This window comes from Mycteria americana, chromosome 2, assembly GCF_035582795.1.
Source record: "Mycteria americana isolate JAX WOST 10 ecotype Jacksonville Zoo and Gardens chromosome 2, USCA_MyAme_1.0, whole genome shotgun sequence".
Taxonomy (NCBI): Eukaryota; Metazoa; Chordata; class Aves; order Ciconiiformes; family Ciconiidae; genus Mycteria; species Mycteria americana.
This window is the reverse complement of record NC_134366.1, coordinates 5263047-5278800: the sequence shown is the minus strand read 5'-3', so window position 1 is coordinate 5278800 and position 15754 is coordinate 5263047. Positions and strand designations below refer to the sequence as shown.

The following is a 15754-nucleotide window of genomic DNA, read 5'->3' as shown; positions in this document are numbered from 1 at the left end:
GCTCATCAACCCACAAACCTAGAGAGAAATGTTGATTTAAAGGACAGGAGGTGTTTTCATTTAAGACCAGATTCACTGACGTGATTCCATGTGAACAGAAAAGGCACTCCATCTGTTTAGTAGAACTTGACAAAATGAGAGGTTCTACAGAGTATATTTTTATCTGCCAAGTGTACAAAAAATTATATCTAATTTAGAACCCACATTCAGCAAATGGTATTTATTGTACCAACTGTATAAATTCAAAAATTTAAGTATATTTGATGAATTGTGGCATTGTAACAGTCATTACCAAGAGTCTGCTGAGAACATATCATGCAGAAGTGACAGATCCAGGATTGAGGTGTGCCACTCTTCTGAAATATGAAACAAAACTCAATAGCATGTTCCCACTGTAACATGTTTTTGTTTATGAGCTATGCCTGTCTTATTTGCATTCCTGTAAAATTTTACACTGTTCTCTTTTTCCTTTCCTTACTCTTCACAGCATCCCAGCCTGGCAGCATGGAACTACCACAGCAATGCCATCAGGCTGATCATTGTAAATGCTTCTAGTATCTAACAGGAGCATGGGATCTGCCCTGACTTCATACCATCAGCAACCCTGTTCTACAGTCCGCCCTCAGACCCACATACCCAATATCTTAGTGACTACAGGCAGATGTGCTACAGATTTTCTTCTCAGTCAGTGCAGAGCTGATGCCATTGAGAGACTGTTTTAATGAAGATGTTCAGAGGGTTGTTACCTTCCTGTATAATGTAAAGTTTGAGGAAAGTGATTACTGATATCAGGGGAGTTGATATTTCATCACTAGCACCACTTCCAGTATAGCTGGTCCCTCTTCTAAGCCAATATTACTTCATGTGGTAGTTTCCTGAGGTTCTGCAAAAGCACCCATTCATGGGGTCAAGGCACTGGAGCAACTTCTTACTGAAATGTTTCACATGCAGAATCAGAACACAAAGCCAGATCACAAATGATAGCTACTCATGTGAAAAAAACCTACCACCACCACCCCAAAAAACCCCAAAACTCTGTGTGGCTCTCATCACTATAATAGCTGAGCACTTTACAGCCTCATTTCCACAGCTAAGAGATTTTTTGCTGTAAATTTTGGAAGAACTTGTCAGCCTCTGGACACCTAGGGTAAATGTAGGAACCTTCAGATATGTTTATATATCTCATCCATAAACCATTTACAAAAACAAAACAAAACAAAAGAAAAACAACCACACACCCCCAAAAAACCCCAAACCACCATAAATATTTCCTTGTACAGCAAACATACAAAATAGACGTGGCACTTAGGGACATGGTTTAGTAGTGGACATGGTAGTGTTAGGTTAACGGTGGGACTCGATGATCTTGAGGGTCTTTTCCAACCTAAATGATTCTACGATCCTATGATTCTAAATAATCTTCTCTTGTGGACCACAGAACTTGTTGGACTGTCTACAGAGTTTCTTAATACATGAGAGTTTTTCCACATCCTCAGCTCAGAACTGCACCAGACTTAAGAAATGCAACTTTTTAAATTATAAGGACCAGTAGCAGTAATACAAATTGTGCAACAACATACAACACAGCCAGCTTTATTTTGGGAAGTACAAGAAAGCAGTGCTAGACTGCCCGGTATGTCATTTGAGGCAGTGGGAAAGTAAACCAACATCGTCACCTCTATTTAAATAGTGTTATTGCAACATCTGAAAATAGGAAGCACTAGGAAGATTGCCTGTGTCTTTAGCTCGAGCTTTGATCATGCAAATGCTGATGCTCATAGTTAACTTTATGCCTGTGAGCAGTAACTGGGTTGTGTGGATGTGATGAAAGCACATTCCTAAGTGCCCCACAGGCAGCTGCAGGAGCAGCATATGTAGCTTCAGCCAGCAGGCTGACGCCAAGAGAGTGCAAAGCATACATTAAAATGAATAGCTCATCCAAGTGTCATTATAAATGGAAGTGCTCATTGATGTGACCTACTGGGAAAATCAGAAGGGAAACAGTGAGAATTGCTGCCATGCCATTACTGTGGAGGGATATTTAGAGATGTAATGAGGCCACATCTTATGTTTCCAAGAAACACAACAGTGCAATGTACAGAAATAAATAACCCCTGGAGCGGTGACTGCCTCACCTTTGCAGTTCTGGATAGAAAGCAAGTTATCAAATATGGTTGTCTGTCATGAAACTTTCATCTACTAAAAGAATGATTGATTGAATTTGACTACTAAAAATTAACAACAGTCAGCCAAGAAAAATCTACAGCCTATGTGCACTCAGCAGCAGAGGTATCAAGGCAAAACACTCATGACTTTTTTTTTTTGGATAGCCAAAGCATCTGTGATTAAATCACATTGTCAGAGAAGATTTTATATGCATTTGAGCTATAAATGTGGATTTAACTCCCATCTTGCAGACTACATGCTATATGGCATTCAATTTGCAGATTTCTATGAAACTCCCATGTGGAAGCGTCTGTATAGGGATGTCTAGATTGAGTTGAACATCTAGTTCAACTCATCTAGTTCATCTAGTGCAGTCAACAGAGATCTAAGGAAGGATTCCTATGGCCCCACATAGGCACCTCGTGCCACTAGTGCCCTGAGATATCCCTCCAGCCAGCAGCAGCTATTCTACAAGACTCTTGTAGATTCTGTGTCATATCTGCCAGCCCTGCAGGTCTTGGTTACTCTAAAGCACCTCAAAGGGCACAGGGCACTGGGCACTGATATGAGGGCAACTAAATCCCCTTCCACTGGCAATAATGGAAGCTCAGACTTACATGTAGACACAAATATTTAGATGTGTAATGTGTGAGATGAGTCCCAACCTATGAATCCACGAGACCCCCAGTAACAGTGCAATGGCTCCTAAGCACTTTAGCTATTTGTGCTAATATTCAGCAATTTCAGCTATTAGCTTTTGATCTGAAACTCCAGGTTCAGTCCCACCTGCCTCGTTCACAGAGGTGACCTCCATACACACATTAAGCAGAAATGACCCAATCAAGCCTGTATTATCAGCAAATCAGGATGGTGGTATTACGACCAGCACACAAAGCCATACTGAAACATCTGCAAGCCCAAGACGGTCACACCTGTCTGATCGGCAGAGATTCATGATCAGTAGAAGACCCAATCAGATACAAAGAGTGAACCAAGGGAAAAATCTAACCACGTAGTCAACTCCTGTTTACCAAGTTTTGAACTGAACAACTTAACACTGAATATCCTTCCCACAGACAAAAAGGCCATACACAGGATCACTACCCTTACAATAGGCATGGAGATTGCCTTGAGAAAAGGCCTGTGTTGCTTCTGGGTTAGAAACGAACACAGTACAAAAAATCTGGATGAAAGAGAAAGTCTTCTAGCCACAGATGAGAGAACCCTTTCCAGTAAAGTAGCACAGATAAATCCTCCATAAACAAAACCTAGAAATCTCATATTTTGTTTGAATAAAGCTCCAAGAAAACAGGAATCATTTTAAAATGAAATAATTCACAAAGAGTGCAAGGTCCACTATCTCACAATAGTTACAAAACCTTGTTTAGAGACACTTGCACTTGTGCCACGTTCACAGAGGCGAATGTGTCTGGGGACAACATCAAAACAAAAAATGATGGCAATAAAAGCATTGTAATGAATGGTCAGCTTCAAGGTGGCAGAAACACTGCACAAACATAGCATCAAGCCTTCAAACTCTTTCTTATCAAAATGATGGGGAATAATTTTCTGAAAAATGAATTTGACAGTTTTTAATGTTTGAAATGAAGCTTTACAATCGTTTACTTTTTTTTTGTGCATGAGTATTTCAAATTAAAGATAAATATTATCTATAAAATAGTGATAAAATTAAGTTACATATTTAATTAGTTCTCCAAAGAAATGTCAAATTTTCATTTCAACAAGAAACCCACATTTTAGGATGCTACTTTTCCCCAATTTGTGTAGTTTTGTCACCACTATACAAAAACACAAACACATCCATATACTCCCCCAATAGACACACACACACACACACACACACTCACACTCTTATTTACTTTGTAGATATGTACTTTTCATAGCTGGAAACAGAACCAGATCCATAACGTTGAAGCAGTACTCAAAGGTCTGAAGTAACCCTTACATACACGTATTTTTTTGTCACAGAGGGAGCACTTTTGCATCTTAATCTCATTAATTTAGGCTTGAATGACAAAGATCATGCAGCAAACACACAGCTATCAGCTACTATCTTTCAATATACACTTAAAAAAGTAACCTGCAAAGACACATGAGTACACATGCTCTCTCCCCTTCTCCTAAGTTGCTTTTACTGCTGTCTAGCATACTTGTGAACAGCTTCCTCTGAAAAGTGATAATAACTTATTGCACAGCACTTGAACATAAGGCTATCTGTAGTTCATTTACATGAGACCTCTAGGCAACAAGTCTTTGGTAGCTCAACATTGATAGCCATATTAAGAAGTTATCTGAAATCTGACAGTGACCAGAGAGGAAGTTTGATTCATGCTTCAGAATGGCATAAGATTTCATAAATCCTTCTCGCAAATGAACCTTGCTTTGGCCAGTTGTGACTGACCAATAAACACCTACAATGGAAGAAAGCTCAGAGGAGACAGGCAGAAGTGCTGTGCCCATGAAGCTCAGGGAATAAGGTAGGGTGTGACTGACCACAGCTGTTGCAAAGAAGCTGACTTTATTTCAACACAAAGGGCACTGGAGGGTGGCCTTTGTTTTAGATAAACAGCTATCAACAGTTGAGTGGATCGTCTGGTGGTGTAAATGTTTCTCCCTGAGTTCATTAAAAGAGTGTCAATGTCTCCCAAAGTTAGCCAGACCAGCATGGGGGGGAGTGTATACATGGCTCAGCCCAACAGAGAGTATAAAACCTAAACAGCTAACATTGAAGAGTGCAATGGGCTTGAGCTGGCTTCAACCCACATATTCCTTCTCAGTTACTGGGGATACCCACTGTTCTGATGGTGAGATTATTATAGAGACCAGTAATGAGGATCACATTGGTATTGTGACTGAACTGTGTATTACAATTGTTATATTTTTCTAAGTGTAACTTACATTTGTATTGTCTTTTCAGTATATTTTGAAAAGACATAAAAGAAGAGTATACTCTTCTAAATCAGAATATCAAATATCTTGAAATAAGTAAATTTGTCATTAAACTTCATACCCCCCACATGTGGAATATTTCAAAGAGCCTGGTCAGAAGGTACTGGACTCTGATACCAATGCCGGTCCAGGACAAATAGTGCAAACTAATGTCAGATGTGTTGGATGAGATTTGGTGTGGGACCTATAAGAGTGTGCTGGTTTTGGCTAGGAGAGTTAAATTTCTTCACAGTAGCTAGTACGGGGCTACGTTTTGGATTTGTGATGAAAACAGTGTTGGTTGATAACATAGGGATGTTTTCGTTATTGCTGAGCAGTGCTTACACAGAGTCAAGGCCTCTTCTGCTTCTCACCCCACCCCACCAGCGAGTAGGCTGGGGGTGCACCAGAAGCTGGGAGGAGACACAGCCAGGACAGCTGACCCCAACTGACCAAAGGGATATTCCATACCATACGTCATCATGCGTAGCAGTAAAAGCTGGGGAAGAAGGAGGACGGAGGGGATGTTTGGAGTGATGGCGTTTGTCTTCCCAAGTAACCATTACGTGTGATGGAGCCCTGCTTTCCTGGAGATGGCTGAACACCTGCCTGCCCATGGGAAGGAGTGAATGAATTCCTCATTTTGCTTTGCTTGTGTGCGTGGCTTTGGCTTTACCTATTAAACTGTCTTTATCTCAACCCACGAGTTTTCTCACTTTTACCCTTCTGATTCTCTCCCCCATCCCACTGGGAGGGAGTGAGCGAGCGGCTGTGTGGTGCTGAGCCGCCCACCAGGGTTATACCATGACAATGAGGTTCAACAAAGAAGGAGAAGACCACTTTTCATACCTTCCCAGTTTTGTGCTATTGTAAGTACTGGAGAAGCCTCTAGTGTGTCCCAGCAACAGGGGAAATTATGTCAGTCTCCAAGTGATGTCAGGTTAGTTGGAGACTTGACGAACATCTTTGAAGAGTTGTGTGTTGTAAGCCATCCCTGGATACATTCCTCCCACACCCAATACGTTCCTTAAACCAGAGCTTCCCCAGAGACTTGAAAAAACAACATCAGAGTAGTATAAGCCAGAATTTGTACAGGTGGAATCCTACACCACTCAGAATCAGGGGTTTACACTGTTTCTGTGAGACAACAGTCTTTCACTGTACTACAAAGTGACCAGAATGAGGGCAAGGAACCAACCCCCACCTCAAAAGGATCCAGTCACCAGGAGGGAACAAATCATTTTTCCTTTCAGTGTATCCCAGGACTTCATGAAATGAAATGCATGACAACTAATCTACTTTCTCTCCTTTATTGGGTTGTCTGAATAGCCTTAAACACCATAAATGCAAATTACAACCTTCAAAGTGACTGAAGGGTAAGAAAGAGAAGGAAAACAGAGAACGTAATTCTTATACCGATACAATCAGCACAGAGGCACTGGTCATCCACCTTCTCATTTAATTTTTGGACAGAATTCCTGTTTTCAGATGAATTGTCTTTTGACAAGGTCTTAAAAAGATGGTGTGGCCAAAGATGTCAATGGACCAAAAAGTGGGATCAAGAGGTTTCCATGGAGATCAAAGTTGAGTAGGATCAGATGTAAGCCAAGACTTGTAGTCTCTAGTGGAAACATATAAGATGGGAAAGTTAAAGGATGTGAAGGGAAGCATGACAAAACCCATGGAATATCAGTGTGAACTGAGGACCCACGTCCTCTAAGTTCCTGTAGAAATTTAAGTTGTAACTCAGTGCATATATCACATAGATATATAGAATTACAGTCACCCAGTCATCCTGGATATTACTGTAATTCTAGCCAAACCATATCAGGAGATTACAACATCAGAAACATCTTCAGCTGAGTCAGTGTAGAAAAATCCTGCCATTTCAACCAATTCCTCTTATATATGAAAGCAAACTAATAATTAAATAAAATTCTTCTTCAGGTCCACAAATACAAACATACATTCCGATCAAGCTCAAAAGCTGCACCCAAGCAATCATGAAGGTGTCATCCAGGGATTTTTCAAGCAAACAATGCCCAAAAGAGAGAGTGAGTTACATTGCCTTCCAACTCTGAAAAAGTATTGCTTGGTTTAAATAACTTCAGACTGAATTTACAATGTCACTCACTCAGCAATTCAGTGAAATTACACATACGTGAAACTCTCAAAAGCATTTTATGCCATCTGTTTGGGATACTTAGTGTGAACATATTTGGGGGGTGAAGTTAGTAATTATAGGGGAGGAAATTAACATATTGGACTAATTAACAGCATCTTCTGGAAAAGAGACAGGGAAGATAACCAATTACAAAACTTTAATGTTTACTGTTCTCCCAGCTATAAATAAAGATTGTTCAATATGGCTCTCCTTGGGGTTTTTTTGTTGATTTTTTTCCCTTCTAAAATATGATATCTGCACTGTGTCAAAGAACATGAGCCAGAGAAAAGACTCAGCTATTGCAGACTCTATGGTCTGGTTCTATACATCGATGCTGCTGAGTGGAGCACACCAATGTTTCAATGTGATACATCCTTTTTGGTATGAGGGTTCAAAAGGAAGGATGCACACAGCTCACCTAATTTCGGACATCAAAAACTTAGAGTAGACTTAGTCACAGGAGCTTGTTATCCTTGGATCCCTTTAAAGAAAAAGCATTTCATTTCTGCTCCATTTCAGATCCTGGTTTAGGATGAAATCATGCTTTGGATTTTAACTGTATCAACTAGAACTTTACTGACTATGAAGAGGATATCACTATATTGCAGACCTCCATTTTTAATGAGAAGACTCATAGCTGAATAGTCCAGACCATTGTGAAGATCCTGCAATTGTCATGGAAGACAAAAAGAACATGTAGTGGTTAGAAGCACCATGTTGATGATCCACCACATGGAGAACAGTACATCGGCCCATGCTAAGCAAAAAAGTGAACTTTTGTCCCTAGTATGTCCCAAAGTTCACTTCATGCTTATGGCTGAGTCTGGGCTTATGTCCAACAGGTCCGAACATGAAGCAGCTTTGGGTTTTACTATATGTATAAGCCCATGCTCAAAGCAGAGTACAGGTTCATTTTGAAGCATACTGCAGAAAGGGCTATGGTCACAAGCATCATGGGAAGGTATGTTCTAGAAAAGCTGCATGTTGGATTGTCTCCATATAACAATCAAGTTTCATTAATTTCAGAGCAGTGCTTTACCTTTTTGATCAGTGATACCTTACAATGATAGTGCAATAGGAGAGAGGCTTCTGTGACTTCTCTCTTCCCTTTTCATATTAAAATTCTATTATAGTAGTTGCACTCAGCCTGAGAAGATGCCCTGTGCTCATGCATGATGTAAATAGCCCAGAAAATTATTTTTTGCCAACAATTGAGAAGTAAATTGTTTGCCAGTTTCTAAGACAGCCTGGTGTGAAATTTGGGTTTTTTGCAATAGAAGCTCTGGACAAGAAAAATACATTATAAATTAATGGCAAGTTTTACAATAATATTCACAAAAATATTCAAAAGGCAAAGAAAACCTGAAAGAAAGGTCCAAAATTAGGGAAGAAAGGTCCAAAATTAGGGAAGGTTTCACAGAACCTCATCTATCTTTCCTTTGCTTCCAGCTACAGAATGGAATAGATGGTCATTAAAATTTATACAAGCAAATATACCACATGAGGCAGAGTTGCTCCCTGGAACACAATGGCACAAGTTGCAGAGCTCAGGCTAGATTCATAATACAGGTCAACACACCCATTTATATGCAAATTAAGAGGCAGTTAAGGCAACACAACTTTCAGACTTCAGTCTGATCAGCTTATCTAGATCAGCTTATTGTCCTTAAGGAATTGATACAGTCAGAGTAAAACATAATTGATCTGATATATTATACTGAAAGATTTTTTCTTCCTTGAGCCTCATTTCCTTTGTCATTTCTCAGGGCTGAAGAATTGGCTGAATGATAATATCTACATTATTACAAGACATTTTAAACTTCTCCCTCCATGAAGATTTATGAGGGGGAAAGAGAAGTGAAGGGGAAAGAAACAAACTTACTTTTTCCCCTAGTAGCATCACTCATTGCAGCACAGAGCAGTGGCTGTGAGTGTGCCTCTCCCACTTCTGAAACAAAGCTGGATCCAGTTTCATATCTCTTACAGTATCATTTTTGTGCTGGTGCGTTTTAGCCAAGAATCAAGCACAAGAATCAGTGCTTTGCCCTGCTTTCAAAAACTGCTATGAGGAAAGCAAAGGCACCATATTCCCCCCAGTCCTTCCTGCTGTCTGCCCTTGGTCTTCTAGAGAGTACGTGGTATTCCCTTTACCCCAGTGCCCCTAAGTGCCCCTGCCCTACCTCTCTGTCACAAAAGCCTGCTGTCCTTACCTAAAACGTTAGTCAGGCTTTGGAGACTTGATGGTGGGGTCAGAAAACAGAAATGATAACGTTTTGAGGTTAAACATATGTACTGTGTTCTGATTTGAAGGACTGGTGTTTTTCATGGTAAATACTCCATTGATCTCACTGAATTGGTCCAAGGTTCATCCCTAGCTTATATGAGATGACAGTCTGGCCAGAGCACCCCGGTTTCTACAGTGAATGCCACACAAGGGCTGAATTTTACTAGCACATCCACCTGTCTTTGCCTGCCCAAACTGGATATCCCATGCTGCACTTTGAGAACTGCAGACAGCCTTTGGCAATAAGTCTGGACCAGTCTGCATACAGACACTTTAACTGTATTGACCTTCAACTGTCATATCAGTTGGTGAGTATAGTCAGTTTAACAGATTAAATTATGAAAACGGGCTGTCATTATTAGTTCACCTGAAGCTCTTTCCAGGTGTGCAAAATTCAAAGTTTTCTTTCCATGTCACACCACTGTACATTGTTGCCAATGAAAACCCAAGGCTGGAGGCACTATGTTTATCTCAGCAGGAAAAGATGTTCCTAGAGCAAGGACACTTTGAAAACAGATCCTACAGTAACAAGAAGCCAACAAGAAATGGAGAAATAAATACCTGTGACATTGGTGTGGGCTGACAAAGCTTCACAGTACTTTTCCAGCAGAACAGACAACGGCAGATTCACAGAAGATTCACAGTGAAGAACTATCTGGATGAACAGACAGAAACAAAACAAACAGTAAAGCAGCAGCACAAGATAGATTTTCTTATTCATGAGTGCAACAATCCCCAGCACTTTTATAGCTGTTCCTATTCATAATTGGTTCAGGTACAGATATCCCCTCATGACAGAGAAGATACGGTTATACTTGCTTAGCTCCATGACATCAGGTGGCATTCATCTGATTAAATGTAGGCATCTACAAATGAACCGCCTATCCTGGACCTCTTCTTGTGGGAGCTAGTCAATAGCATTAACAAAGCTCAGGACACAATTTATCTCACCTAAAAGTAGATGCCTAAAATAGAGAAGATGAATCACATCCCATTAAAGAGCACACGTGGAATTTTTTCAACTAACTTTTAATGGTTACATGGGTGCTAAAGGTCCTTACACATTCAAGAGAGACAGTAATTGGCAAAGAGCAGTCCAGAAGGCTTGAGGAAAGTGCTTCCATTGACTATATAGGAAAAGTAGGCATCCCTGTAAGGTGATCCTTGGCTCTTTTTAGCCAGTAAAAAAGCCACAAGTTTCTGACCCTCAGAATTCAGAGCGCTGAGCCCTCCACTGAGGGCAAATCCTAGCGAGAAAGGGAGCAGTAGTATCAACATGGGCACTTCAAGAAAGCTGCAGGTTTAGATAATAGGAGAGAAGCCCACAGAACTGTACATCTCAGAACTGTACATCTTGCTTGGAGCAAGAGAAGCTCTTGAAAAGCCCTTTAAGAAAGGCAGAACTAAACGTGGTGAGAAAATTCAGGGGTGACACATCAGTGACAGAAACTTTCATTTTCAAACTATGAAACAAAATCTTCCTGACTATTTCTGAGGGGATATAAAGCCGTGGTAACACACAAAATGCCTTTGCTTTTCTATTTACACAGAGTGACTCTAACATAATAGAGACAGCTTTTACTCAGGGACACGACCATACTCCATGAACGTTGACGTTACATTTCAGTGCTTTAAGATGCTTTAAGTGATTGCAGAACCCTTTTTATGTCACTGAATTCCTTGTCACTTAATAAGAAGTGGAGCAAATGATCATGAGAATACAATTCATGAGCAATGTTGGTCTCTAAAGAACAACTGTTCTTTGTACAATACCATTTCTATCTATTTCTCACTTCGCTGTTATTTTACAAAATAGGAAGTCTTGAAATACAAACAAAAAGCCTTTCTCAGACTTCATTCTTTTCAAATAAACACCATGAAGCTGCTGTTTCTCCTCCAGGGAGACTTGAACTCCTGCCTTCCGTAGCAAAGCCTTCCAGGGTACTGACCATGCGTGGTCAGGTCAAGGAGATAGAGAAAGGCAGCAGCTCTGTTCTGTAGCCAGGGCAGATGCCATCTTACAAGGCACAGAACTCCAGCCAAGCCTGCCAGAAAGCAGACTCTGTAGTGGTCATGTCCCATGTCAGACCCAGTCACATGAGCTGACATAGCAGAGGCATTTCTTCCCTTCTGTCCCTCCATCCCTCTGCTACCTCACAGGCCAAAGCACTGTCTCACTTCAAAGAAGAAACTTGAGACATCTCCATGTACTGTAAATACACTGCATGTTCAGCTGTCCGCTTCGTAAGATGATGGGAAAGAACAGACAGAGGTCAAGCTTAGCACAGCATGTGTAGGAACAAGAAAGGTTAAATGTCACATTTGCTTTAGGGTCAACCTAGGTTCATTCAGCTAGAGGGAAAAGTGCCTTCCACATATTATGTTACTTTTGCTTTCATTTTCTCTCCACTAACCACACTGAACAGCTTTCTTGTGTGTGATACCTTTTAAAAATTGTATTATTTAAAGCAGACAAACCTAAAAGCCTAAAAGATCCTCTTAAGAATAATAAAGAACAGCAAAAAAAGAATCATTTAAGTAATGTGGAATTTTAAAGATAAATAATTGGGCCCGTGACTGTGTATATATTTTGAAATATTAGTTGCTTTGAGTAACTAATGCACTACTTTACTCAAACTGTATTTCTCCTAAGACAGCTACTATTCCATGACCTCTTCCCACCAAATCAGTTCTATGTTGTCTTTCACATTTACCTGAAACATGCACAGAAATGTCTATCTTAATTTCTCTGAGCCAGTGTGGACATTTATGAACAAATAAAAACAATGCACTGAGCCAGAGATTAAGGTGAAAAGGAGTCCCTTACTTTCTAAAGCAGGGGCACCAAGTAATAGTCTGCAGGCCAGTTCTGACTCTTCAGAACAATATATGGAGCCTTTGGTCAACTTCCTGTTCACATGTGAGAGGACTTTCAGAAAAGGAGTGGATGAATTGTTCTAGCACGTCACTGTCCGTGTCTCTCATGGTCATTTCGTTAGATCTTTCCCCTTGGCCATGGTCACTGCTCTTCATTAATCCATGAAAGGTCTTCATTTCCGTCAGAGGGCATGCAACTATGAGATGCAATCAGAGGAACTCACCATAAGATCACTTCTAGTTATGGGAAGGGCTTATGAAAAGGGCAACAACCTAACAGAGAGTAACATACTGCTATGTTACGTTGTTAGAAGTTGCAAGACACTAATAGTAGTGTGTGCTCCTCTGCAAATGGAAGGGTTCCAATCTTGCAAACGTTTATTTATACATAATTTGTTCTTTGTCACACAAGTACTCTCATAAATTACTAACATGAAGTCATAAAAACACATATGCAACATTATATGATGTATGTAACATGCCTCAGTGGATCCATATGGTCTCCATGTCTATGCTCTGGGCATAGACAAATATCTGACCCATTATAGTGTTTCCTCCTCCCAGTTCCTGCCAGAATTTGTGGTTATTTTATGCAAATTAGAGAGGACTTGTAACTTCATTTTAAAAACAGTTAATGTGGAGTCCTGGTTTGAAAGATTATTGTGTTCCACTAAGTACTGATATATATATATATATATATAAAACAAATGAACACTGGTACTGTAATTCACCTGCATTGGAGAGGTTGTTTTCTTCTCTCAAACATGTGAGAAATGGCTACAGTAATATAAACAAGCCCCCAAAGCTATGATCCAAAAGTGTCAATATAGGCATGGGGCTACCACAGAGATACAATGGACAGCATCTTGTAAGTTTAAATATCTAGCAATAAGAAGTGGCAGAGCGGATGAAGTCAGCATGACTGAAAACTGAAGGGAAGAGTTGAAGTGGAAAAGGATGACACATGACAGCGCAACATTTGTTGCCAAGATGGGGCAGGTAAGCTCGGAGGCAGCGAATGCTGCCAAACGTGGACAGATGCATACACTCTGCTGTCCCATTCTCACAGAAGAATTCCCAGATACCATATTCTAGTTGTCTAATAAAAGCCAGCTTTTTAGAAAAAGCTGTTACACCTCCCTGTAAAACATCTACTGGTGGCATGCTGAACAAAAGCAGAGGTGCTGACATCTGAGACATAGTCTCAAAGCAACAGAGCAAAAATTCTCCCTTTCAAAAAAATGTAGTGTCTAGTACTTACGAGGTCCTAGAGAAATCCATCCTGTGGAACTATAACAGCATCTCATCAGAAAGCCACTCACAGAACAGCAGTGGGATTTATCTCAAATAGCTCAGACTTAAAATAAAGAGAGCAACAGCTGAGCTGATCATCTGGGGATTCCTTTGCAATTCAGGAAGAGAAGTAGGATTTTTTCAGGTGCAGTTCATCTCCCATATTTTAAATCTTTAAGTTGAAATGAATCAGTCCCTGACCTCCACTGACTGCATTAGCTGGGTCTCACCCACTACAAGGACAGAGTAACTTAGATGAATCCTTCCTAAATTTTCTTTAGACACTATATACAAAAGGAGAGATAAAAACATTCTTAGAGGTGATGGCTACAGAAGACAGGAACACATCACCATCTTATAAAATTATCTGGAGTGATACTGTTTTCTTTCTCTTTCTGAGCAAGATGAAGTGACCTTCCAACACCAAATAATTTTGTAGTTATCAACCACAAAACATGTGCTCAGTCCACAGTTGACAAGAGAAGGATCCATCTCATGTCTCCATTGCCACATAAAAATGAAGTCTCAGTCTAAAACAGACATCTGTGCTCCTTATAAAGTCAAAGCACTTTCTCCTCCTGAGTAGACATCTATGGTAATGGCATGGATCATGTCAGGAGGATGCTTGTTCCTACCCTTCATTTCTGTGAAGCAGCACTGCTGTTAAGACTCCTGCTGCACCTCCTCCCAGGGGTTTCTGTAAAACATCTGGGAGTGCTGAGGCCTTAAATTCTACCTCGTTTTAACACCAACAGTGCAGTGAAATTGCCTTCAGCACACAGAATGCTGCTACTTTGTAGTTTTGCCCTAAAAAAAAAAAAACCAAACCTGTATTTAATTTTTATTTCTTCAATTAGACAATTCAAATAAATTAGTTTGAGAAATACTCCTGGCTCAAAGGTAACCTTACTAAGTTAAGCTCTCCAAATGCACCATTTCTACAATGAGACTGAGTGTTCACCTGAACGTTTGGGAAGGACTGTCTCAGAGCAGTGGTCCAATTAAATGCAAAAACTGTTAGTTTGTGTCCACAGAAGCTCAGTTTAAGGAAACACATGCATCTAACTTCACCATGAAAATATAATTAGTGAAAGAGCTTGATGCAGAAAAATCAAAGCAAATCCCACACTTGACAAAACCCATACTCTGTTTGAATACAGCTAGGGGGTTTCTAGGGCTGGTAAGCATCTGGCAAGTTTTGCAGGGGTTCCTGCCATCAGCAGTACTTGTGTGTGAAAACAGATGCTTTGGGAAAAACACCAGGTATTCAGTGGAATGCACTTATAACAAATGCCAACATTCATCTGAGCAGCTCTTTCCCTCTAACAAGAGATGGCAATACATGGGAGAGTGAGGAGAGCCAGAATATTTGCTGACTACTAACCACCTGAAGGAATATGCACAACCAGGAGAGTGAAGAATGCTACTTAGGAAAAGAGAGAACAGTCTAGGAGAGGAGGGGAAGGCAGTCTTTTCTGTGGCCAGGATAGATTTATATACACTGTTGTGTTGTTACTTTGTACACAAGATGTATGCAAAAGAGATGCTTATTAAAGGACAGTGCTAAGAGAGCCAGCATGATGGAAACACTTTGCTTGTTGAAGAACCAAAAAAGGTCCAATCCTCTGCTTCAGGATATCTTTGGCCTTTCCCAACTCAGTAACTTAACTTTGCTAGAGCAGCGGCATTTGGCAGTATACAATTGTTTGGCTCTGCTTCACTAGAAAAATAATTTCCATTTGTGATAGAAGGTCTAAATACAAGTTTTCACAGCAACCTGCAACCTGAAACCTGAGCCAGCTAAGGTTACAGTAGAAGGAAAGACTGCTAGCACAGTTCAAGAAAAACAGTCTCCTTTTCAAGTCATCCTTCAGCTCTTTCAACTCCCTGTCGTTACTTGTCTCTAAGTTAATCCAAGCGGCTAGATAAAATAGTGCTACTAGCTAATGAACCCCAAATGATCCAGGAGACATTGCTCTATGATTTTAGAGGCCAGCATGCATTCTGCAGCTCTTCCAGGA

At 40.4% G+C, this 15754-nt stretch overlaps 1 protein-coding gene across 1 annotated transcript in view; it reads right to left on the bottom strand.

Moving 5' to 3' along the window:
• The window catches only part of CRHR2 (corticotropin releasing hormone receptor 2), a 175613-nt gene that overhangs the window by 151306 nt on the left and 8553 nt on the right, over positions 1-15754 (bottom strand). Inside the window, exon 2 of the mRNA XM_075495498.1 lies at positions 10125-10218. Within this exon, the coding sequence (XP_075351613.1) occupies positions 10125-10218 (94 nt within the window). The remainder of the gene's footprint in view (positions 1-10124; positions 10219-15754) is intronic.